At 47.3% G+C, this 25,032-nt stretch overlaps 2 protein-coding genes across 4 annotated transcripts; one reads left to right on the forward strand and one right to left on the reverse strand.

The window, feature by feature from the left end:
- The first annotated feature begins 48 nt into the window (after positions 1-48).
- Positions 49-16,728, forward strand: LOC144142390 (uncharacterized). Of its 3 annotated transcripts, none has more exons than XM_077673871.1 (6): positions 49-190; positions 3,815-3,938; positions 4,124-4,212; positions 4,799-4,900; positions 6,472-6,643; positions 11,732-16,728. In XM_077673871.1, exons 2-6 carry the CDS (start codon positions 3,877-3,879, stop codon positions 12,633-12,635), a joined length of 1,329 nt encoding a protein of 442 aa, XP_077529997.1. In that variant the 5' UTR covers positions 49-190; positions 3,815-3,876; the 3' UTR covers positions 12,636-16,728. The 3 variants fall into 3 exon arrangements, with proteins under 3 accessions (XP_077529997.1, XP_077529998.1, XP_077529999.1); XM_077673872.1 differs by lacking the exon at positions 49-190 and adding an exon at positions 206-279; XM_077673873.1 differs by lacking the exon at positions 49-190 and adding an exon at positions 1,312-1,372.
- Positions 16,729-21,664: 4,936 nt separating this feature from the next.
- On the reverse strand, positions 21,665-24,977 carry LOC144142395 (uncharacterized). The gene is made up of 2 exons (XM_077673885.1): positions 24,158-24,977; positions 21,665-22,211 (listed from the first exon to the last, which is right to left on the reverse strand). The coding sequence occupies exons 1-2, from the start codon at positions 24,767-24,769 to the stop codon at positions 21,873-21,875; spliced, it is 951 nt and encodes a 316-aa protein (XP_077530011.1). The 5' UTR covers positions 24,770-24,977; the 3' UTR covers positions 21,665-21,872.
- Positions 24,978-25,032: the final 55 nt, after the last annotated feature.

Consider the following 25,032-nt stretch of genomic DNA (forward strand, 5'->3'; position numbering starts at 1 on the left):
TCACGATTGCAGTGACTCCAGGCGGCATTATCCGTCTCACTCTTTTTGCCTGTCGACATCCACGACTGATGTACTGTACCTTTCGTCGTCTATGGTCGAAATACGGACTGTCGACCGCGCGTTTGATCAGCAAAAGCATAGAACGACGTTCTTGGACTCAAGCGCAAATGAACGGCGCGCATGAACAGAGGTAAGGGAAAACACATCATGGACACATGCTCTACCCATTTCTTTTGCGACCTAACAACACTGTAGACCAGACTCTGGAAAGAGGGCATGGTTTGTTTGCTTTTCACGCTTGCTTTCTAAATCGAGCGTTGTCGTGCCGTTTCTGCAGTCTGAATGAATGCCTCTGCTCCAAGTTGTTCTCATTCATATCGAAACTTCATACGATGTTGCAAGAGGCACGTTGCCCTGCTGCAGGCCTTTGAAATGTTGGTCATAAACCGGAGACTAACGTTGAACGTCTTCTTAAGCCTGCCGGGTAACGTTTTATTTGCTCGCGCATTCTTGAATAAGCAAACGTTTGTCTGGTTTCCTTGCACAATAGTAGGTTCACAATCATTTCCTTGTGATTGAGAAGGTCGTTTAGGATAACGCCTGTTTCGGTGAAGCTTTGTGGGATGTCGTTTGCATTTTGGTTTCGCCTCGAGCGATCGGATCATAAACCACATCTGTGCGCAAATTAAACGGGAAAATGAGGTAATTCTCAGTAAGGTAACACATATAAGACAATAGGCTCACGTTTTTCTTGCGATGTAGTAAAATGAGCGTACGTTTTTTTCTTCTTTTCACCAAGATATAAGCATGGTAGCAAACCCAGTCCGTAGCTAGTTGGGACCAGCTGATTCCAAGCTGTTCACCTTTTGGTGCCAGTTGGGACCAGTTGTTCCCCAGCTGGTCCCACCTGGGACCAGCTGGTGCCAGTTGGAATTTAACGTAAGCCAGCTGGCACCAGCTACCAAATTTTCTCTTTGTTGGGACTAGAGCCACGTGACACTGACACTGGATGGGACCACCATCTAGCTCCCAACTGGGACCAGTTGATTTCCAATCGCGACCAGCTAATATTCTGTGGGACCGGGTGGTATCAGCTGATCCTAACTGAAAACCAGTTGCATATTTTTGCCTGGGAATGCATAGTGCGCTTAAAGGAACAGGAAAAAGACTTCCCTTTGTTTTCTTTTTGTTTATCAATAAGAAATAATCGATTTTATCTCCATCTCAGTTTTTGTTGTGACCCACAATAATAAGGCGTTTAATAAAAAGAAATACGAGGTGGTGGGAGAGTGCATGCCAGCTAGAACACGCACGGACAAATTCCTGAAGCGTGAGCTGTGGTTGGCTCCCTGTTCCCCGCTTGAGGCATAAGGTCGGTTGTTATTCCGTTGGATCACGATGTCGGAAGGCAAACCTGACGGAGGTTTTTCTGCTCCCACAAGTGTAGAAAGCTTTGCCATGCTAATACGAATTCCATCAGTTGACTGACCAGTGTACTAAAACTTAGCAAGGGAAAAGGTTAGTGTGATGTGCTAAACATGGGGTGTACGGTTTCCCACCTATGATTTCACAGCAATACACTGACTAACATGTGGTAGTATACCCTTTTTTAGGTGCGGAGTACCTTAGGACTGCACAATGTCTGTCCACGTCCGTGCGCATCACATTTACAATCGCAAAAAGTACCACAGGCACCGGCAGGATTCGAGCCTGCGTCTGGGAGACCAGACAGAGTTAGTGTCAGTCGTCTTACCCATTGGGCTATGACCGTGAGTTAGTACCCGATAGTCAAACGGCTTACTCCCTCGCCTGTAACGGTGCGGAGTACCCTAGGACCTCCCATGTCTGTCCGCATCCATCCGTGCGCACACCACCATCAAGTGAAATTCGATTTGAGCCGTGAGTTGCAGTTTCATTTAGGGAATAATCAAGGTGCAACTCACGGCCCGAAATCAAATGACGGTCGGGGCGCAAATGGGATGTCATTTCGAGTCCCCGTACTCCGCACCCTCGACATCCTCCACGGAGTGGAGATGCTGCCATTTTTTTATCAGTGCAAGAAACCGTGTATGGCTTGACACAACTTGTATGTGAAGTTACGGGAGGCGGGGGCTAATGAATTACTTCAGTGATTAATATGTGAGATCCCCTCACTGGCCCGTGCTCAACGACAAAAAAAAATTGACTTGCTCAATGGCAGCATCACGGTACTTATAATTTGGATCATGCAGGCTGGCATAGAGGTGCAAGGAAATTTGTTTGGAGTTTGGACTGTGCGTTACCAACCCTCCTTGTTTTTGCACCTCTGTTTGCACAGTCATGGTCAGCCTTTGGACTGGTGTCATTGCACCTTAGTGGCATAAAAGGCATCCTCTAATTGCCTGCTCATTAAATTTAGAATGATTAAGACTACTCGGGCAAAATCTATAGTGAGGTCAATTTTCACAATGCTTTTTCCCACGACACTTAAAGAGGGAGCTTCTGCAGTGGTATTTTTCAGCATTTTTTGATAGGTTCTATAGCTCTTTTTAAGCACTTATTAGTAAAATCTTCAAGTTGTCCGAGACTAATTTTCTGAATGAACGAGAGGTAGTGATGGTAATGCACATGCTTATTTACAAAAAAAAATGCCCATGTTACACTTCTGCAACATGCCTTGGTCAACATGCCTTGTACCCTAACCTTTCCCCCATACCCAATCCTACCCCCACTTCATGGGAAAGAAGGCTGGCCGACTCTAGCGCGGAAGTGCAAAGAACACTCATTGAACGCGCAGAGAAGGCCCTGTCGGCTATCCCGGGAGCTCCGGACTAGGGGATCCTTGCAAAAATAAAGTTTTCATCTTCTTCTTCTTACACTTTTGCAAAGTTTGTCATCTAAAGGAAAGAACGTTCACTAAATATGATGTTGGGAGATTAAATCATTTCGGCCCACATGAAGGGCAAGTGATGGCGACGGCCCATCACTGTCGCCCCTGGCAGCTTGTGTATAAATTTTTTCACTGGTAAATGTTGCCCACACCATCTGTTTTCTGCACCCATTTGATTTAATTTTTCACGTCGCTCGTTGCTGTCGCTACATGTGGTTAGTGTTCCTTAATGGTGACGTTAGCTTGTAACCAGAAGTCGTTTGAGGTTCATAGTTAAAACCTTAGATTTCAAGTCATTTGAGGAAATCGAGAATGCACACATCACAAAAGGTTGGTGTTTCAAAACAACTAAGACAGGAGCAGATAACGTATGCCACGTGACTCTTAATGCTTACAATTTGCAGATGCCATTACTTTGACAACAGTCGTTCCTGACTCTGGCATCAGTGCATTTCTTTGACATCGTGCTGTGAAATAAGTCGGTCTATACCTATTGCTTGTATTCACTGGCGAGGCGCACATGCAGGCAACCGTATTAGTGCGCCGTCACTGGTTATGTTGGGCTCCGCGGAATGGCGGTACTTGTCCGTGCTAAGCACATGACTGTGTTGCACGTTACAAACTCTATCTCACCGAACGCAAAGTATTGCCTCGAGTCCACTATGGGTGTGATTAATAACAACTCTGTTGACACCACCATTGAGAATCGGGTTGAAACGGAGCAGACAATGCACGCCAGTGTTTTTTTTTCTCTTCAGCATGCGGGCGCAGTGGCCCAGGCCACGCCATGTCCATGGCGCATCAGCCGTGTCTGTGGCCATTTCCAGTGTTGCCAAGTGACGAAATTGACAGCTAAACTTTTCAACGAATACCACCTATACATGCACTTTTTCGTGCTGCCATTTGTGGAAAGAGCGCGCACCACTTGTTCTTTGTGAACTGCAGGGACGAGTGGGACCTGACTTGCCCTTGGAGAACTGGGTTGGGGTGAACGTCAGTGCGAAGGCATGGAAACCCAGAGGCCTTTAGTGGTGAAGTGTGACGCCACTGCCAGTGACGCTCGTTTGCGGTGAGTTTTGCATTTTGTTTTGCGTTACTCGAAACAGCTAAACTACTACTGGATGCGGAAGATGCATTTATTTCGCCTTTTTACACAACTCCACACCCCACGCTTACAAACGCTATTTGTTGTCACCTAAAAACACTCGACGGTTCACTGACGCATTTTCCCCCTTCTTTTTTTTTACCCTACAGTCCTGCCTTTTCTCACCAACTGTGTAGGGCTGCAGTTCACCGCACCCGAACTGTAGCAACACGGGCTGCCGTCCGTACCGCTGACAAAGGTACGTGCACTGCCGACCTATTTTTACGGACACGTCTGTGTTGAGTGTTTGTGCTTTTAAATGCAGAGCATTTCAGTAACTCACGATGTCACCTGCGTTGTCCCGTCGTGGTCCGCACCGTCCTTGTCCGCACCCCTCCCCCTACACTACATAAAAGAAAATACTATTCGGCGCCAGGTTTCGATCCCTCGACCCTGCGGGCAGAACGCAATGTGCATGGTGCTCTATCCACTGCGCCACAAAGCCGACACAGATTGGGACGCTACAAACGCGCCTTATATCGTTGACTCATTCAAATTACTGCTGACGAGCGCTCTCTCGTCAGCAGTTGCCACAAATGCAACAACATTAACGTAACGCAAACTACTTAACGTCGTGCGCCCCCGGAAATGCTCTGCATTTGATCGTGCTCCTCGCGAGGGGGATGTTTCTGTGTGTTTGGAGAGGCGCGAACGAGTTGGAAGCATTTCTGCCTTTAGGCGGCCGCGTGGCGCCATCTGCATGCTTCTCCGCGAGACTCGTAGAAGCGGCCTCAGGGCGGGAGATTCAAATCAACATTTGTGTTTTGTATTTTTTTGTTCTTCAGATGTACAGTGTCAGTATTATCATGGATTCGAGGATGTCGTTTGGAAGGGCCTCGTGTTTTCCACTTCCAGTGTGGGGTGCCAAACGGACACTACTGTTTCAGGTAGGATGTCGGCCACTCTTGCTACTCTGCATGCTTTGGTCAGCATGTTTGAATTACTGGCCTTGCACAAGTACGTGGGCCGTTACAGGCACCACATGCCGTGTGCTGTTCAGTGAGGCAATGTAAAGGAACAGCCTGTGTATGTGCATGTTTCCATTCAAGGTGTTTAATCTGGCCTGACAACGGAACAGCTGACTGATCAAAAACAGTTTAAGGGGCCATGAACAGAGTGCACAAGCTTGGTTCATTAAACAGACGTCTTTGTCCCAGTTACAATGATACCAGTTTTATCACAAACTTCAAAGAAACAATCGAGACATTAATGAACGCAGCTGAAGCAGTGATAACTCCTTAGACACTTTCGGGCAAAATCTCCACGACACCACAGAATCTTGTTTGTGAGATTGGCTGCCGCCGACGTCATCCACTTCCAAGAAGCATGGCCGGACAATGGTAGTGGGGCGTCTAGTTCCATGTGATTGCATCACCTGATTGTTAATTCGATTTATTTGTTAATTCTATTTATTACAACAATGTCCTTCGTGGCTGGAACACAGCTCAGTGATTTACAAAAGGCTAGTTCTTTCAAATTTAACTATGGTGTATTTTGTTGTCGGGGTCCCTTTAGGGCCGTATTGTGATGGATCTAGCAAGAAAATTTGCAGCCACCAAGGTACGGCTGTGGGATCCTGTTGTAAGGATGGCTCCTCACCTGTGGTCAGCTTCCTTTAATTGGCCCCACATCCCTCGCACCTTTAGTAGGTGACCGCTTACAGTTCCACCTTCATCACCTTTGTTGTATTTTTAGTGATTTTTGTCTGGTCTATATCTGATGCGTTTGTGTTCTTTGATGTGCAAGTGCACGGGCATGGGTATTTAGTATATGGTGCATAAAACATGCGTGAAAATGTAGTATAAATGCTAGGGGTGGCCGATTGATCAATTAACGTTCCGATTAATAAATTAATGCTTTAGTCACAATCAATTTTTTAAACCGGTTAATCAGCTGAAGTCGGATGAGCAAAATGAACCAAGCATGCCACGTTAAAATTCTGTGCAAGCATGTCGAGTATCATACTCGTATCCAAATAATCCACCTGAAGTCAGAGCAGGAAACAATGCAACTATGATCCAATATTATAGTGATGAAAACTGTGAGGTGATGGCCAAGATTGACAAGAAAATGACTATTCCTAATACAAATATACACAGTACAAAATACTGCAAGCGGGCACACAAACATGTTCAGCATTGCATAAACTAATTCTGGCTTATATAAAACACAATATATCGGTCCCTTGAAAGTCGTAGAATTTGGGTTCCACTGTAGTTCAAATTGTGAAAACATTATGGCTGTAAGTGTAATTTTTTACATCAGCTAATAGTACTGCCACGTCCCTCAGTGTACAGCACCTCATCTTTGAGCTGCTGCAGAACATCTTGCTCAGGCGCTGGTTCAGGAAGTGCAGAGCAAAAATATGGCATTGTAAACTGCACGTGCCCTTGTAATGACTTCGGTTAGCAAGTACATGCCCATTTCTGTTTTGCCATTGCCCATCTACTCTTCTCAGAGGTCGAGATCGACCTTGCCAAAATGGGTGCCTCGTGTGAGATGTGCTGCAAGTTCTTCTTCAAAAAAGAGAGCGCCGACCGACACTGGAGGATTCAACACTCCATGGAGCCACCTGGAGGGCCCCAGGAGCTCTACTGCTGCCCCTATTGTGCTTTCTCTACCTACAGCAGGTGGGTCAAGCCACATAATTGCTCGTTTGACCTAATTAACGGTTTCGTTATGGCAGAAAAACGGCCGGTTCTGAGTGCTTCCACAAAACTATTTCTCTGGAGCTAGTGGACACACATTTTGTATTGCTATGCATAGAATTCTCGCTTATAGATTGCTCTTACAAACACATAACAGCAGTTTCGTGAAGGGTTTCAATTACTTACAGTTTATTAGTCAAATAATAAAAAAAAATGCACAAAAAAGTATACACGCAACGTATATAGGCGATTGTAATGAGCCTAGAAATTATTTTAGGAATTCTAAGATATACAAATTGTTTCTACATTTCTTGGCTATGATTCAATATATATGTCATCGCTGTACACCAAGTTTTGCATTTTTGTTGGCCCGTCAACCTAGCGGAACTGACGGCTGTGCCCCTCCTCGAAGCCACTTGAGTGTAAGTCGGTCATGCATCCAAGCACTTTTTTGTGTTCTGACACAAAATCCTTTTCACTTTAGTGGTAAAAAACCAGAAAAAAAATCCAGCGCTCTTGAGATTGGTCGCGCATCGCTTTGTAGCGGTAATCTGACACGAGTGCCAGGCTATCATGAAGGTGATAACGCGATATTGCCGCGAACCATGTATGGGTTTGTTTATTTATTGTTTGTTTTTACTGCCGGGCCACGCCCGGCTGTGTTGTCTGCGTTACAAATGAAGCATGTCTTACATTCTTTACTTTTATGCCGCACGGGCTATCACATTCAGATAAGCAGACTGTTTCGCCCTAACGTCACTAGCCCAGAATAATCTTTTGTGATCTACAATGTTCTGGATGTGAATCGACGGTTCCAGAAACACTTGCGCCGAAAGATAAAAGCCTGCAGAGCAAACGCCGCAGCGTTCGATTTGACGACACTCGCCTGTGCAAGTCACTTTGTTGACCGCTGCTTCGCCGCCTCTGTATTCTTTTGAGTTGTTAGGGGAGCACAAGTTCGCTCCAATAAACTTGTTTCTCCTTCAAGACAACTGCGTCGTCCTTGGCTTCGTGACAATATGACACGGCGCATTTGACAAAATATCCCCACCGTACGTTGTCCAGACCCTACACATCAATGTGTAAAGCCGCAGTCATCAGATAGGAAGCCCGTTTTGTTTATAAATACAGCCCAAACACAGCAGACGCCATTTTCACACAACTCGCCACTATCGCAGGTTCAGATTTCACTCTTGGCGCGGTCTCTGCACGCGAAATATCAACGAAACATAATAAAATAAAAAAAATCAGTTGTCAATAAGTACGCCAGATGGCGTTGTCCGCCAGTCGCAGTTTTTAGCTTTCACGGGACGTTTGAAATCATCGGAACTCCGTGTCCGATGGCCTATGGCGCCATAAGGAAAGAGTTAAATTAGAAACTGGCCAATAATTAAATAGTTGTGGACCCAACCGGTACAGAAACATTGCAGTGATCTAGCGGAGAGTACAAAGACAAATGTCTATGCAGTTTTTAGCAAAGCCTATTGTTTCACGTAGAACACAGGAAATGCCTGGTAGTGTCCATCTGACCTTCAAGCTCGGCCAAGGTCAAGCAAGCACCTCTCGCAGTTTTGCAGTGCTGATGGAAGCACGGTAGAGCAACATGTTGTGACCTTGCGAGATCAACACGTCTCATTTGTCAGTGCAGGGAAATACCGTATTTTCTGGTCTATAAGGCACACCTTTGTATAGGTCGCACCCCCCAAAACACAAAACAGCAGTTTTTCCAAAAGAAGACGAATATGAGTCACACCAGTCTATAAGACGTACTGGTGTACAAGATGCACTTGTTAATTAGATAAACTCATTGCGCATCAGGTCGCTAAAAAGTGCGGCGAAAGTGCATGCTTGTGTCAGTCACCCCCTGTGAATGCATCCCACGGTCAGCAGTGCTAGACACGTGCATATACTGCCAGAGCAGAGACAGAACTAACTTTTCAAAAATGGCTTATTGGTACACACAGATGGCATGTACTTACAGATGGCATTTAGGCAAAATGATCAAAGCAGTCTTCCTCCAAATCGCTAACGGTTGAATGCGAAGCTATCTGGTGATGAATTCTTTGGTTGGGCAATCCCTAGGGCATCCTGCCACAATCATTATCAGCAGTGCCTGGCCAGGCATGCGCAGTGGGAGTGCGGACAGCGACAAGGGAGGGAGGGACACAGCCCCGAGCATGAGATGCTTCGCATCTAAAAAATCCTCACTTATTTCCCCGCATTTGATACAGGAAAGGCTGTACCAAAAAACACATCCCATACTATGTACACAGAAAAAGCCTATATTTAGCGAGTAGAATACACTGACTGAAAGGTGAAGGTCACAATTCACTCAGTGTCACTGCTCTCGCTAGAGTTATCACTTGAGCCTCAGTGGCTTCACTGTCCTAACAGTCCTCACTGTTGTGCAAAAGGTTATTTTCACGGCACAACGCCCAGGGCAGCTTCACGGCCCAGTGCAATGCCCGTGTTTGTCCCTTTCTCGTCTTCCATGCCGTTTCTGTGCGTTGGTTTTTGCCTTCAGTATGAACCAGCTAGCCCGTCTTCACACTCTGGCACAACGCGCATTTCCGTGAAGCTGCACTAAAGGGAAAACCCCGCGTATTATCTGCACCCCTACTTTGCCATCGAATTTTTCTCATTTTTGGTGCGGGTTATACGTGCGAAAATACGGTAGCCTTCTTTGTCGATTGCATTGTCTGGAGCACGCTGGCGGCTTTGCGCCAGTCTCGTATAATTTTCTCACTAACTTTGAACTGCCTTCCCACAGCCCAGTTCCCATGTTCTTGCATAAATGCAACTGCACGCAGCTTACATTTCGCAATTTGCCTCGCAGGCAGCGTCATGGTCAGCGAGAAATATGACACGACAGATGCTACACAATTATAAATACAATGAAGGTGTCACGGCGGACAGAAGTGACACGAACAAAAGCAGCCCGGAAATTGTCACTTTGCAAAAAAGCCACACATTTACCCTCCTTCAGGCTAGAACTTTCTATAAGAATGTATTAGCTGCATTTGATTTTTGCGAGCCAGTTTGCTGTCACTTTGAATTTTTTCTGAAATGTAGTTACCGTGCGTAATAGAAGGTGACGCGCGGTCGTGTCACGTCATCGTGTTTTTGACTAGAAAAAGCTTAATTTTTTTGGTTTAACGTCCTGAAGCGCCATATGGGCTATGAGGGACCCCGTAGCGGTAGGCTTTGGATTCATTTAGGCCGTAGAGCTGTGTCTCTTAACAAGCGCTGACAATGCACGGCACTTTCGAGCGCAGACCAAGCGCGGCCGCCACGAACCGGATTTATTCCATACATAAGTCGCACCGGTGGATAAGATTTCAGAAAAGAACCACGACTTATACACTGGAAAATACGGTACTTCAAAATGCACTTTGTGAGGGACAAATTTGGAATGGCATGCAATCGAGGGTTGGCTTCATGTTGATTCCCACCCATGTGTAGGAATCAATTTTTCATCAAATGTGGGCATCATAACATTTGGTGCACAGGATAGTGATTGTAACCAGTTGACATTTGAATGTTTCGTTAAGCAGGCTGGGGTTCCTCTCTCGAGATTTCTGGGACCTACACCAGGTAGAGAATTTCGACATGTTGTTCTGGGGGGTGATATTCACCTTGCATGCACATGCTACTGTGCATTGCATGATGCTTTGCTTGAGCCGTGGGGAAACTTTGTTGAAGTGCAGACTTGTTGGCCCGTTTGTAATGTCAGAACCAGACAATGAAGTGGTGACCTCGTGGTAGAGTAGGATATGGGCATGTGCGAACAGTGATTTCTGGTTTTGGAGTGCATACGAAGCAAATAGTGTGTATTAACGCTTCCGTTTCGGCGGAAAAATGGCCGATTTTGAGGGCTTCCACAGAAATGTTTTTTTCTCTTGAACTAGTGGACACATTTAGCCTTGCTACACATGAAATTGTAGCTTATAGATTGTTCTTCCAAACACGTAATGGCAGTATTGTGAAAGGTACAATTATGTACAATTTATTAGTCAAATAATCAAAAAATGCACAAAGGCATACACACAACGTATATAGGCGATTTCACTGAGGCTAAAATATTATTTTAGGAATTTTAAAATATACAAATTGTTCGTATGTTCCTTGGCTATGATGCAATATATAAATCAACACTCTACACTAAGTTTTGGATCTTTGCGGGCCCATCAACCTAGTGGAACTGATGGCTGTGCCACTCCGCGAAGCCACTCGAGGGTAAATCGTTCTCTGAATTACTGTCTTTGTCAAAAGCTGTCATGATTGCACCGTACGTACTCCAAAACTGTGGTCTAAACAGATATTGAATAATGCAGTGTGTATCTGATTGGGTCTACAAATTCCAGGCAGGTTCTTGGGAAAATTGACATGCAAAGACATTTTCTGATTGCTTCAAGTTCCACCCAGCCTCCCTCCCTCCTCTCCCTGGTGATATGCGATCTCCCACCTATTTTATTGAACATCCACAGGGTTGCAAGTGTGCGACCCTGTGTTTCTATTGATATCAGTTTTCAATCGTGTGCACAAGTCACCCTTTAAACACAGCTGATGGGCAAGCTGGTGCAAATGGAGTGCGGCTTGGACAGCGACACAAAGAAGGACGGCGGGACAAGCGCTCACTTGCAACGAACATTTATTGAAGTGTCGTCTCGTATTTATAGATTTATCGTGGAAGCATGCGCACTGGGATACACTCAATTGAAAGCATCAAACCTATGGACACAATCAAAGTGATATTTTCAAGAACTCAAACTCGGTGGCACTCCAAATCACAGATGAATCACTGACGCGCTTCTCCCCTTTCTTCTTAATATAAAACGCTTCCAAGAGCTCTCTCGCCACTGTATTATCACTCCTGCCAAGAATTCGAATCTGCTCAAAGAAAGTTTGCATTTTTCCAAAGGACTGACACGCCTGCAGTCTTTGCAATGTGCGGGTAAATGCACATGTTTGTGTTGTCGTCCAAGTCGCGCTTTATTTTTCAGTCTTAACGAGTGACTCTCTTCACGTGGTACATGCGACTAATACAGTCCGTCACTTTGCCCCACCCAGGAAGTATGCCCAGGATCACGAGGGGATCCACGTGGAGCAGGCATTCACCCTGCGACTGTCCCCTGCCAAAGGCTGCCCCCAAGACTGCAGCCTCGTCCTGTACGCAGTGGAGCCCTCCCACGAGATCTCCAACTTCTGCCGATTCTGCAGGAAGTACTTCGCCACCGAGCAGGAGCGCAACTCCCACGAGCGACGCCACGCCCGGAGGGTCACCTACACGTGCGACCTCTGCCCACAGCGCTTCACCAACAAATCCAAGCTCCACCTGCACAGGAAGAGCCACACGAGTCCGCTTCTGTACACCTGCAAGGTCTGCCAGCGATCCTTCTCTCGCAAAGAGCACTTGGGCTGCCACGAAAGGCGTCAGGCGTGCAAGAAGCCCGTCGAGTGCACCATCTGTCAGCAGAGCTTCTCCTGCAAGGGCGACCTGCTGGCCCACGCGGAGATTCACAAGAAGGAGAAGCCGTTCAAGTGCGACGTCTGTCACAGGCGCTTCCCGCACCCGGGCCATCTGCTCACGCACAAAAAGACGCACGAGCAGAAGGCCGTCACGAATACGTACGTTTGCAACCTCGTGAATCCGATCGTGAACCTCTTCAGCAATAACGTCCCTCCGAAACAGTCGACTCAGACGTGTCCAACTGCCCGCAAGAAGCTTCCCACAGAGCTTGGTGTGCAAGCGTACGGCTGCGGCACGTGTCAGGAGTCCTTCTCGCGCAAAGAGGTCCTGGAAGAGCACGTGAGGAACACCCACGCGGGCATCAGCGAGACACCCTTGGTGTGCATTGTGTGTCACAAGACGTTCCCCCACAAGATGGGCCTGCTGGGCCACCACTGCACGTTGATGACAACCCGCATGATAGCATCGTCCACCCAGAATGCTTCCCTCGACAAGCTGCCTTAGATCGAGAGACTCCCAAGCAAGACGCGGCAATACCCAGCAGGCTGGACAAAGGCTGTAGCAGCAACATAGAGAGGAGTCGCACGTCTGTGGGAAGTGTGCTGTACTTTCCACACTGCAGGCAAAATTGGTTTCCCAGTGCCACCTAACAATCAATGCTAGTGTGGCAGCAGAGAAGAACGAAGTAGAAAAGAAGGACGAAGCGGGAGTGAGCACGCGCCATGATCAGGATCGGGAGTGGTTCGAGGACAGCGAATAAAGAAGCACGTATCGCTCCGTCTAGGGCTCTGGGGCTTTGACTCGCACTAGCTTCCGCGACATCTTTGGTGCCTCCCGACCCGGGAAATCGCCCTTCGGAGCATCACCCTCATGGCTTCGCCGATCGACTGCCTTCGAAAGACTCGTGGCATCGTCAGGAGCAGCACCACGCGGTTGCTCACCCAGCTGAATGACCTGCTGCAGCAGCCCTCTCCCGACACGGCAACCCTGAGCTCCCACGTCGAGTACATCGTACAGCGAGAGCCTGATCGTATCGCTCCGTCTAGGGCTCTGGGGCTTTGACTCGCGCTAGCTTCCGCGACAGCCCCGTTGCACATTTTCAGTGTAAGCGGACAACTGCATCTGCACATGCAGGCAGCACCAGGGTGGCACACTTGTAAAATCCAGTGGTCTTTTAAATCAGCGGCCACACCGAGTTGCAGTGTACAGTGCATGGACGGGGCTCATTCCAGAGGCTCATTGTTTGCAGTTTGCACTTCCATCACCTTCCTGTGGCTTCCATCTGCGTTTTTACAATGAAGCTGTATATGGCCAAGGTGGCAGGGTTTCTCAGCTCATCTGTCAACAAAAACATCCCCAGGCTGTTAGACACCCACTTATGCGACGACATACAACTGTGGGGACTTAGGCTGCGGGTTCATAAAGGCCATGCATAGCATGCTTGGCATGCCAGCCTCCTCTAGGTAAAAGCCTTTCCACATAAACTGGATGGACCACTGCATGTCTGGTTTGGTGACGCCCGCACTGAAGTCACTGACAACTATCACCAGTGTGGGGTTATCGTTTTTCGTTCATGGAAAATGCATTCCCACAGAGTGCTCGATGTCAGCTTTGAGGGTTTGGGGGAGATATGTATTCGGTGAAGATTCCGTCTTGTGTGTGTACACCCACACATCCCCACTGGTGGCTATATTATTAGATGCGACGCTGAGAGCATCTCTTGTTGGTGGCCCTGTCCTTCCTGCGTGCGTCCGTCAGCGGCGGCGGCGTCCGCACTCTCCTTCGCTCACCCCCTCTCCTCTCCGATAGCGAACACTCTCTCGCGAGGGGCATTGGATTGGATTCGATTCGATTAAAGTGGATTGTGTTGTGTCATAGCCGCCGCAGACGCACTGGCGCCGGTGCGTGCCCAGGTGAGAGCGAACACTCTCTCTCAACATCTGCGGGTGTGCGGCCCAGCGCGCTCTCACTCCGCCGGTGGGCGGCGCTGCGCATATAACCGGTGTGCCGCTCTCCGGCGGCCTTTCGGTCGACGGTTGCTCTCCGCTTGCGCTTGAACCCCCCTCAGCGTCGCATCACACCGGGGTTCCCGCGAGGGGAGGTGGGCGTAAATTTTCTCTGCTCTCTCAACCCGGCTTCCCATCTTCATGCAGTGGGATGGTCCCTCGGTTTGCTCTGTTCAAAATCCACACCATGGTTCCCTGCTCCAGTTTTTTTAGAGGAAAAGCTCGTTAATGTAAACCACAAGAGGACGCCATATGAGTTCAAATTAGTGGCAGTTTGAACTAATAAATGTGACAAGATATGACAGTACACTGAAGTTTAGGTGCCACGGGGCATGTCGGCACATCATGCTTAGAATATCCCGTGATTGCAACCTGCCTTTTGTCCATAAAGGCGATAGCCAGCACTTTTTGCTTTAAGAAGTGTAGCAGAAAGCCTGGTCTTTGCCAGCTTGCAAACTGAAGGAGACACTGGCAGCATTTCATCCAGCCGCAACTTGGAACCGGACAGATGCAGCATGCTCCATCTTCATCCTTGCTGTCAACGGCACCCGCAGGCTCTGCACTTGTGACCTGAGATATGATGCCCTCACCTGTTAGCACACCACTGGACTCCTCATCGACGTAGTTCGCAAAAAATGCATCTTCCAAGAAACCCATCATATAGATTGGTATTAACCTGTTTTGCCTTCTCCATTCTACGCAGCCTTGAGTGTAACCGTAGGGTTCATTTCTCTGGCTGTGTGGTAGGTGTTGAGGTTCCAGCGTGGTGGCACGTAGTTCGAATTATTCGTGGCAGAGCCTAGTTGCACTCAATTCCACTGGCTTCTTTATGCATAGATTATATGGAGGCTTCGCCGGACCAAATTTTACAGTTTGAATTTTCCGTAAATTCGAGTTATTGAATTTCAAATTAACCCTTTCAGCCCTGATTTTTTTACTTCAAGCAAAATAGTGTTTTCCTAAATTTTAGGGTTCCATAAGCACACAAACCAAAAATAGAGCTGGAAGTTTAAGTAATAACTGATTTATTAATGAGGCAATTAATTAGGACATCTGCGAATTAAAAAAAGTATTTTCAGCAAGTACATCACTTTTTCACATTTTCCTAAGCATTATGACTGCATGAACCTGCAAAAAGTGGGCTCCGTTGTGCCCGTATTTATTGATTTACAAGATTAGGAAAAAACTGAGGCCGGCATTTTTTTTTATTTCAGCTTCGGTGTCATAATTTCGACTTCACCAGAGCTTTTTCTTTTTTGTAGCGTGTAGCTCCATTAAAAAGAAAGCACCCTGATATCTACCGCAATAGGCATCATTGAAGGGCAATTCCCCAAAAAACTACCAGTTTTGGTTTCGTTCTCGATGCGCTAGGCGAACTTTTATGTGACAGCGTCAATTGACACCACCAAGGCTGAAAGGGTTAATGAGCTTTCACTGTACAATTTTCTTAACACTAAATAACAGACTTATGGAAAAAAAAGAGAAAAGCCTCCCAGGATGACGTTCTCTCCGTTCTGTCTCATTTGTGTGAATAACTGTGCTGTAGCGATGAATGCAAACTTTGTGTGCTACCAGCACTGTCTAGTTGTGAATATAAGTGGGAATGAACTGGACATACCACTGCTCTACCTGGGCCAACACTGTGGGCTCCAAGAGCCCTCCTGGCAACATTACAAGTGACCGTGCCATCATTGATATGCACGTTTAGAAAAGACTTTGAAGCCATCGCACGTGTGTAACGTTCATGCTGAAAAACACAGGATGACCGAAAGCATTAAAAACTGACCCAGCAATTGAGAAACTTGATTCCTCTGACAATTTCACACTACGGTTTTCATTTTTTTTTGCTTTGCCTTGTTTTAAAATATGCCCACACTGGCAGATATTACAATAATTTTACAAAATGCTTCCAGGCAATGGAAAAGAAAAAAAGTATAATAAGTGACTAACAACCATCAATCATGTGAATTAAAAATTAACGGAGAAGAGGTTGCCAAAATTACTTTCTAAGAGAAGGTGGTGCACAGCAGATGAACAAGAACTTAACTGAATGCGATATAGTGGGAATGGTGCTGTCTCCACCCAAAATCATAGCTGTAAAGGGCCAATGAAAAATAACTGCTCTCCTGCCTTTCTTGTGTATTTTTGCCCGCGTAGTAAAAATCCATAACCTGACACATCCTTGCCAGAGGTGTGTGCATTTGTCGAAATCTTTGTGCCCATTTCCTTGCACGCGCAGGTCTTTCCCACCGTGTACAAATGCTTGAGAAAAAATTTGGTAATTCAAGCCCAGCAGCCACCCTCGGCAACCTGTTCGAGCCTTCGCACTTTCTGCGTAGACCTGATGGCATGCTGGTGAGTCTGCACACTAAGGTGGGTAACAGGCAGGTTTGTAAAAACAATAACCCTGATGTATTTGTGGCTGTTCATCGCACAATGAGAGTGTTCCAGAAGTGCACATGTGGGAGCGATGCCAGCATGCATTGAAGACCCTAAGGCCCATGGTGAGGAATCCGGCATGACACCACAACTGTTTGCAGCCAGCAACAGCTCTCTACTTCTGCTGCATTGTTTGTCTCTGCAGCTGAGAGGGTCATGTGAACTTTAACTGATTTTATTTTTAGTGGGGGGGGGGGGGGGGGGGGGGGCTCTGGGCATTGCTGAGCAACGTGCTTTGCATGACGGTATTCTTTATTTCTACAACTGACTGAGTACTTGCGCTGCAATAAAACAACTTCCTCTAGCAACGCTCTTTCTTGGCTGCCGTTGATGGCTTGACACTTGCAGGCAGACAGGGAGTAACGCCTCGGAACAAATTTGCAGACTACATGGGGTGGTGGTGATGATTACCCAGTCTAGCAACCGGTTGGCATTGGTGAATCTCGCACACGGCTATGAGTCCTTAGTTGTATCTGCATTCCATGGTGCACTCCATACATTAATGATATACCAGCAATGCATGTCATGCACAAAAAGAAAAGCGCAAGTTGCAGACAACTATAGAAGCATTGAAGCAACTACACTGCAGCATAGCTGTTGGCAAGCGTGTACTGCACGTTAAACTGCGTGTGTTTGGAACACAGGGAAAGAACAACTTGTGAGTGGAGGTGTATGTTTCTTTCTCATGATATGATATAGTTTGTGCCGCCAAACCAAGAACGCCTGATGCGTTTGCACATAGCATGCATAGCATGCATCCACGAAGCAAAACGTCCCTATTTCTTTTTACTTTCGAGATACCAGGTCCTCCGGGATACTTTGAAGACGAATCGTTGTGCTGATGAAGTTTATTTGCCACAGAACATTTATTTATTTTATTTTTATTTTACAAGTGTTGCCAGCCTTGTTACAAGGCCTTCGGCAGGAGTGGGCATATGGTACAAGCGCAGATCAACAAGCTAGAAGACAATAAACAAAAAAATGCTCAAGATTCAGCACAAAAAAATGTTTTTCCTTGCCACTTCGGCAACAAACAAAAATTAACAAGAAAGACAACGAACGAGAAACTACACAAAAATCAGCACAAGATATTTTTCCGTGCCGCGATTTTACAGGGAAAGACTTATAAAAGCTATGATTTATTGGAAAGTGCAGAAAGAAATGATTAAACAGTCTGGCAGTCAACAATGGGAGCCGGTAGTGCGTTCCATTCAGAAACCGTGCATGGGAAGAAAGAATTTTAAAACGCGTTAGCCTCAGTTTCTTCATTGCTTTATTGTAAATGCATATTATGTGCTCATTCCACGAAAGATCTGATGTGATTACTACCCCCAAATATTTGTTAGAAGACACGACGGATAAAGGCTGGTTGTTAATGCTGTAAGCGAAAACCAAGGGATTCTTTTTGCAGGTAACGGTCATTGTAACAGGCTTTTTTAAATTTATAGTCATCTGCCATTTTGAGCACCATGTTTGTACTACAGCTAGCAAGGTGTTTAAGTCTGCCTGATCACTTGAATTGCATATTTCGTTATGCAGGATGCAGTCATCTGCAAAAAGCTTTATATTTAAGCGTATGTCACTAGCAATATTTATAAAGACGATAAAGAGGAGCGGCCCTAATACTGATCCTTGCGGGATGCCTGAGCCTACATTTGCAGGTGACGATGCTGTATCATTGATTTGCACACATTGTTTTCGTAGTGACAAATAAGCTTCAATCCAGTTAACTAATGTGTTCTTTAAAATAGGTTTAGTTTAAGCAGTAGTTTGGAGTGAGACGCGGTCGAGAGACGCTGCTGCGACAACAGCAGCAGTCTTCTGTCGGAGGTGGAGGCAGGAGTGCACCGTGTCATGTTTTATCTACTGGCTTAGACAGAGCACAGAACGACAGAGCGACAGCGGGGGAGTGTTGGACTGCCACAAGACAAGGAATCGCTGCGTGGACTGGGGTCTTCATTTTTTTGTTCTTCCACTTTTGTACTGCTGTGGGCTTTTTTTTTTTTTTCCCCTAGTGAGGGCAGCTTTACTGAACACTCACCTCTACAAATGGCCTGACGACAAGGTCATCATCGTCACGTGTTGTGCCGAGCGGATTGGCCGACAAAGGCAGGGAGTGCGCCAAGTGGCGACTCGAGTGTTAGAAGCAGAGAAACTCTGGAGTGTCCAAGTGCAACGAAAAGGGCCAAGTTAAGCCAAATGTTTTCGAGATGTGTTGCCAGAGCACTCGGAGCGTTTTCTCGTGAGGTGGTGCGGCCAGTTTCAAAGGAAAAGTCTGAAATCTGCTCTTTCGTGTTTTGTTTTGCCCAGTGTTGTTGGCGTCATGAACACTTGTTGCTTGCGGTGTTGTTTTGCACAGGATTTGCCTCTGATCCAATATTTCGTGCGGGCTGCGTACCCTGCCAGACAAAGACCGGCTATCCGTGCTTTACTGATGCTTCCTGATGTCCCGAGTCTCACGAGTAGAGCACTCAGTTGTGTGTGCAGGGAGTGAGCGCTTCTTTTTTAAGGGTGTTGAAGCAGTGATGGGACGAGGCTGAATGCTGGATAAGTACAGCAGAGCTTTGCAGGGTTTGTTGTTGAGATGAGCCAAGTGCCGTGAAGCCTATTCTGCTCTGTTGAAACAATTAAGTCACAGGTTCTCAGAATGTCACTGATCAATAGGTGGTTTCTAACTGGAATGGTTACTTCCATACTTGGGTGGCAGCAGAATGAAAATTTCCACATCAGAGCGGCGTCTGAAGGCATTGGAGCACATTTAAGTGCTGTCCAGTGGCCCTGTCCTTGAGTCTGTGCCATTCTGTAGTTGACGCAAAAAGTTGGGGTAGTATACAAAGCCGAATGGTGGCAGTCTCTGTTGAAATCGCTTCCCTGCACGAGCGTAACTAGGTGATTGCCAAGGGATTTGCAAGCAAGATGGTTACTCATGGGCAACACTTTTAGCACGAAAGGGGACTTCATGGGAGTTGGAAAGAGTTGCATCAGCCAGGGAAATGGTTTCACTTGAAGGTGCACTTTGAGGAAGGATATGTGCACCATCTGTGTCCTGTGGGCTACGTGCTTTGATGGTGTAAGAGTTCACTACAAAGTGATGCGCTTAGCTGTGGGCAGTGTACCGTCTTTTCGGTACCCAAGTGCGGCAAATAAATCCTGTGTACTTGTTGAAGACGGCAGTCCTTCTTGAGGTGGTTTACGAGCTGTAATCTTGGTCTGCCTCTCCAACACATGCAAAAACAGAAAACTTCAGTGATCACATTTCAACAGAATCAATGGTGGGATTCGCACCCATATCACGTGCCCAAAAAGGTGGACCACCATCGGCTGAGCCACGTTTGGAGGGAGCTGGTGGGTACAAGCCCGCTACGTCCTGGGCACCCCCAGTGGCATCCACTGCTTTACTTGGAACACTCGTTCTATTCTTTTATAGAACTGCTCAACAAGCTGCTCTGTTCAGCCTCTGCAGTGAAATGGGTAGACCCACAGCAGTTCCAATTCATTTTAAGACGTCATTTTTTTATCAATAAAATGTTCTGTTAGCTCAAATACTGCACTTCTGTTCCGTAAATAAAAGTGCTGTGGTACCCTTCAGGCTGGTACAGCGGTGGGGCACAGCATGTCAACACCTTTAAAGTTGTGCACCGCACCAGAAGTGCTGGCTTGTACCAATTTGACAATGGAATGTTGCCTCGCACAACTGTCTGTGTGTGTGCTTTTTGGAACGTTTTAATTAACTAGGTTAGTGAATCTTCATTGTAGCATTCCATATTAGCTGTGCACCCATAAGAAATGCTCGTCTGTTATGGTCAGTCATTAGAAGTTAGGTGGCCTCTTATTTCTTGTCTACGTTTGTTGAAGGAATCATCCGCCTATTTGGAGCATTTTTATTTGTCTTGTAATGGCACACAATGAAGGAGCAAGTGATGCATCAATTAATGAGGAGGATGCATACTCGCATCTTGTATCCAGGTGTTGTACCTCCTACCGAGGCTAACATCCACCATCTAAAGAAAGTGCGCGCTAGTGGAATGACATTGCAAGAAATTGTGCGTGAACATAACACCTCGGCAGAAGAAAATGCTTTTGGGCCTCAGCCCGCTCCTCATCACAAAATTAAGACGAGGAATTTGGTGACACACATATGTACAGACACTTCGTTGTGAGCCAGCAATAAGACAACAGTGGGCAAAATCTGCAGAATTAGCTTGGCAACTTGTAACAGAAAAGCAGCGGTGGGACAGCCGTTTTAGGCCAGTGCAGGCTTTTTCGATATCAGAGACCTGCGATACAGAAGGTGTGACAGTATCCAGTGTCACGTAGTCTTGTTCCATGACCATTTCAGATGTAGTCAGTATTCCAGAGTCGAGCCAACTTTGTAGCCGAAACTCCGTACGAGGGGTGCAACATCGTGCACGGTTGCGTCTGCTCTTTTGTGCAGCAACGTGGCGCTTTTACGGGGCCTTGACAACAAAATACATCTTTGGTCCATCAAAAAGACTTTTTTTTGTTCCCATAACAGTGATGCCAATATTGTCGCAAACTTCAACCACATAGTGCAGGAATGAAGCAGAGTAGAACAAGCCACGTTCATTTTCCGGCAATTTCTCTACAACATCACACAACCTTGTTTATGCGATCTGCAGTTGCTGATCAAGCCACTGTCAGGAAACATGTCTACAATTGTGGACTTCTACTTCCATTGGATCACTTGAATTCTAGTGCACAGTTAACACTGGATAACTACCTCTGTACTGCTGGCCCATAATACGTCACTGTAGCACGAAATGTGAAGGTTTTTTAATATTTCTTCCGGTTTTTCAGACAAATGAATGTCTTTTGCCGCTGGAACGGAGGTGAGTGAGTTACCAAAGGCTAGTTCTTTCAAATAGAATGAAGTTGTACTTGGTCTTCACGGCCACTTTAAGGGAACGCTGCTCATAGACCACGTAACAGGAAAGCAACGACATTTGTCCAGAACACTGACACAAAAAGTGCCGCTAAACGGTTGACCACTGTCTCCTCAACACCACTAGTGTATATTGTTCAGGCACCAGAGCTCTTCTTCTGTTACTGCCACTGGACCAACAAAGATTCGTCTCAGCTTTTTATTTTGACAATGAAGAAACAGCAATGCATGCAGTACAAGTGGAGTCCAAAAGGCAATAGAGAGTCCTAGTCCCAACTAACTTATTTCAGCACGGAACAAACAGCAATGCACGCAAACAAAACATGCAGAGTCAGAAGCTAACAATGCATGCAAACAAAGCATGCAGAGTCAAAAGCTAAAAAATCAACAGTCTTAGTCTTGGTCGGCCACAACGTGGGAGTCTTTGCCCAGGAAGGCCGGCAGCATGGCGGGGCTGATCATCTCCTTGAAGCCGCAGGCGTACAGCCTCCGCAGCTTCTCCAGCAAGTCGGGACCGTCGAAGCTCACCCGAGTGGAGCCGAACTTGCCGGTGATCTTGTAGCCGTGCTCCACCGGTCGCAAGCGCAAGCCTAGCTCGGCCAAAGCCGCCTCCCACTCCGCAAGACGCTCCTTCGTCTCCTCGTCGTTTACGTCCAATGCCAGCAAGTCCGGACCGGTGTCGTGACTCGGAGGTATCGCCATGGCCGGAACACCGGGAGTGCCTTCTTCAACCTGCAAACAAGATGGAGCATGCTGGACAAATCATCGACAGCCTATCTAGGTCCACTGCAGGGCCGCTCCTGTCATGTGCTGCCCAAATCCATTCCTTGCCTCCAAATTTCCTGTTTTCGTCCCCTCACCTAGCCAGTGGCCTTCCCCTTCCCCTAGACCCATCTCTCGGCATCCACTCTGCCACCCTAGGGGTCCATTAGCTGTCGTTTCGCTTCATTACGTGGCCAGCCGGAGTCCATTTCGCTCAGTTTGGACTACAATGCCTCCCACCAGACTCCCCTGGTACAGAACAGACGCTTCCTGTCTCCAAGCATAAGGCATTACTGCAACACCGAGAATGCGAGAAAATGTCTCTATGTGTAACCAGTTCTGAAGAGTATGTGCTGTCGAGCGTATAGCACGGCACACTGAAATGCCTTTTTCCCTTGTGAGCAACTTTCCCTGTCCACCAATGTGGGAGCGGCAGTACACGTCCCGCTGTGTTCGTGCCACCAGAGTGTGGAATTTGTGCTAGTTCGATCTGCCGTGACACATTGTTGCCGCATTAGTACTGCTTTTTTTCCAACCATCATGCTTTAATGACGCAAGCTACACTGCTCAGCTCTAAAGTTTAGTCGCAGGTATTTTTTTGCAGCAGAACCTGAAGCACGTGTTGCTGACCAGCAATAAACAGGCGGAAAGCTTGGAGCGGCTTTAAAGGCAAACTGCATGCAAAATTTCAACCTTCTGGAGACATTTACATGTAGTCCGCCTAAAAAAAAAACTGCAAGATACACAACATGACACCTGAAACGCGCATATCCGCGGCACAAACCACCATCAAAAATCGGAGATTTCGAAAGCAAAACTGAGGGGAGCACAGCAGTTATGGCCAGGCCGAAGCGACGTCCCATCCGGCAAGCAAGCGGTCAGCCGGCCGGGGCAAAGCTGCACGCAACGCATCACTCTCGCCGTGCCTAGTGGAAGCGCAGAGCTCAACTGGCAGAGCTCGACCAGTTTTTAGAAAGGGAAGCAAGTGGACTGGTTGGTGCATGCTAAAAACGTGCAAAACAGCGCGCATTAACAGGACACAGAGTAGAAGGCACACACTGACTAACAACCTCAGCGCCTTGTGTGTGCCTTCTGCTCTGCATCCCATTAATTCGCACCATTTTCCACGTTTTCAACCGGTTCTCCTGGCCAGCCGTAGAAAAAAACGCACGGCCAGCCGCAGTGTCACTGCTGCTTCATGGCTGTTGGCCCGATCCGCTGGCAGACGCAGCGTCGCCTGCAACGGAGCTATCTTAAGCGTGTCTAGCTAATTAACGAGGCATTTCACGGGGCTACCAGTCATGTTCCAGTTGGTTTGGTTGTACGTACTGTACGTTCAAAGTAAATTTGGCCGAGGTGAAATTTGAGTGCAGTTAGCCCTTAAGTCCATACAAAAGAAAAAGTCGCCCAATGATTTAAACCTACTGCCAGCCTAGAGTCATTACAACTATGAAATACCATCACTACAGTAAAAGGCATTGTTGGGCAAGTTTATGCAAGCTTGTTCTAAATAAATTACAGGACAATAAACGCGACAATGAAGATGCAGGATGGGACTAATTACCTCTCCCGTCCTGCTTGTGTCGTGCTGTAATTTTTCGAACCACGCTACATTTTTGTTCATTGTTTCCCATCGTGTTCGATCTTTCTGTTCATTTGTTCCGAATGCCCATTTCTGCCTAAGGCCCGGTAACAAGACCGGGAGTACTTGTAAAACAAACGAATGAATAAATAAGTACCCTATTAAGGACGGAAAGTTGGCTAGTTGGTTTAAGGATACTGGGTACATTGTACCGGCGCTAAGGAGGGAACACAGAAGGAAGAAAAGCACAGGACGAACTCTAGCCCTGTGATTTTCGTGCTGTCCTGTGGTTTCCGTCCTTAGCGCATGCGCACAAACGACGTCGGGCGCGCACCTGAAGTCCCAGGAAGGCGAGGGCAGCGCGGAAGGCGGCTCCGAGGTCCTGGCGAGGCACCTTCAGTCGCCTGAACAGGGCGCCGTTCAACCCTTTGCCCAGTGCGGACAGAAACTCCTGCCGGGCGCGTCTCCCCGGCGTCTGCACCGCGAGCAGCGGCAGACCTGGCCACAAGACCACGTACGAGGCCTGGGCCTCCGCGAACAACTCCCGCTCCACGTCTTTCATCAGCACGCATGCGCGGACGGCGCCGTCCCTCAGGGTCCACTGGAGCGTCACCTCATGGCTGTGGAGTCGAAGAGCGGACGCCGACTTGGTCAGCAGACGACGGAAGTCGGACAGCTTCTCGGACGCTTCTTCGACGCTGAACAGCATCCACGGCTGCTGGTACCCCGGCAGCAGCCAGGCGTAGATCAAGGCGACGCCTTCGAGCCGCTTGCTACGGGACTCGATGGCTTGCAGGGAGCCCACGATGGTGTTGACGGCGGGACGCAGCGACAGCTGTTGCAAGGACGGAAGCCACGAAAAGTGGAGTTCATCCAACGAGCGCAGTTCCGTCACTGTCAGCCGTCTGAGGACGGAATGCAGCGTCCCTAACACGTCTTGGCTCATCGTTGCAGAAGAGAACACTGAATATCCTGCTGCTACTTGCGTTTTTTGCGTCTTCCGCTTCTGCAACACTGACAGCGCGCGGAGAACGTTGGCGCGGAGAGACGCCGGCAGTCAGACGGACAGCTTGAATTTGAATGTTTAAACCATGCCATGCATGGAGGAAAGAAAAGGTTTAAACTAGCTTATCTAGTGACGCTAGTTTAAACGTTTGAATTACAGTGCTCTTAGAGCACTGTAGTTTGAATAGAACGCCCTCTGACATT

The sequence above is a fragment of the Haemaphysalis longicornis genome, unplaced genomic scaffold (genome assembly GCF_048455015.1).
Source record: "Haemaphysalis longicornis isolate Haplotype H1 unplaced genomic scaffold, Haemaphysalis longicornis Haplotype H1 scaffold_6, whole genome shotgun sequence".
Classification (NCBI taxonomy): Eukaryota; Metazoa; Arthropoda; class Arachnida; order Ixodida; family Ixodidae; genus Haemaphysalis; species Haemaphysalis longicornis.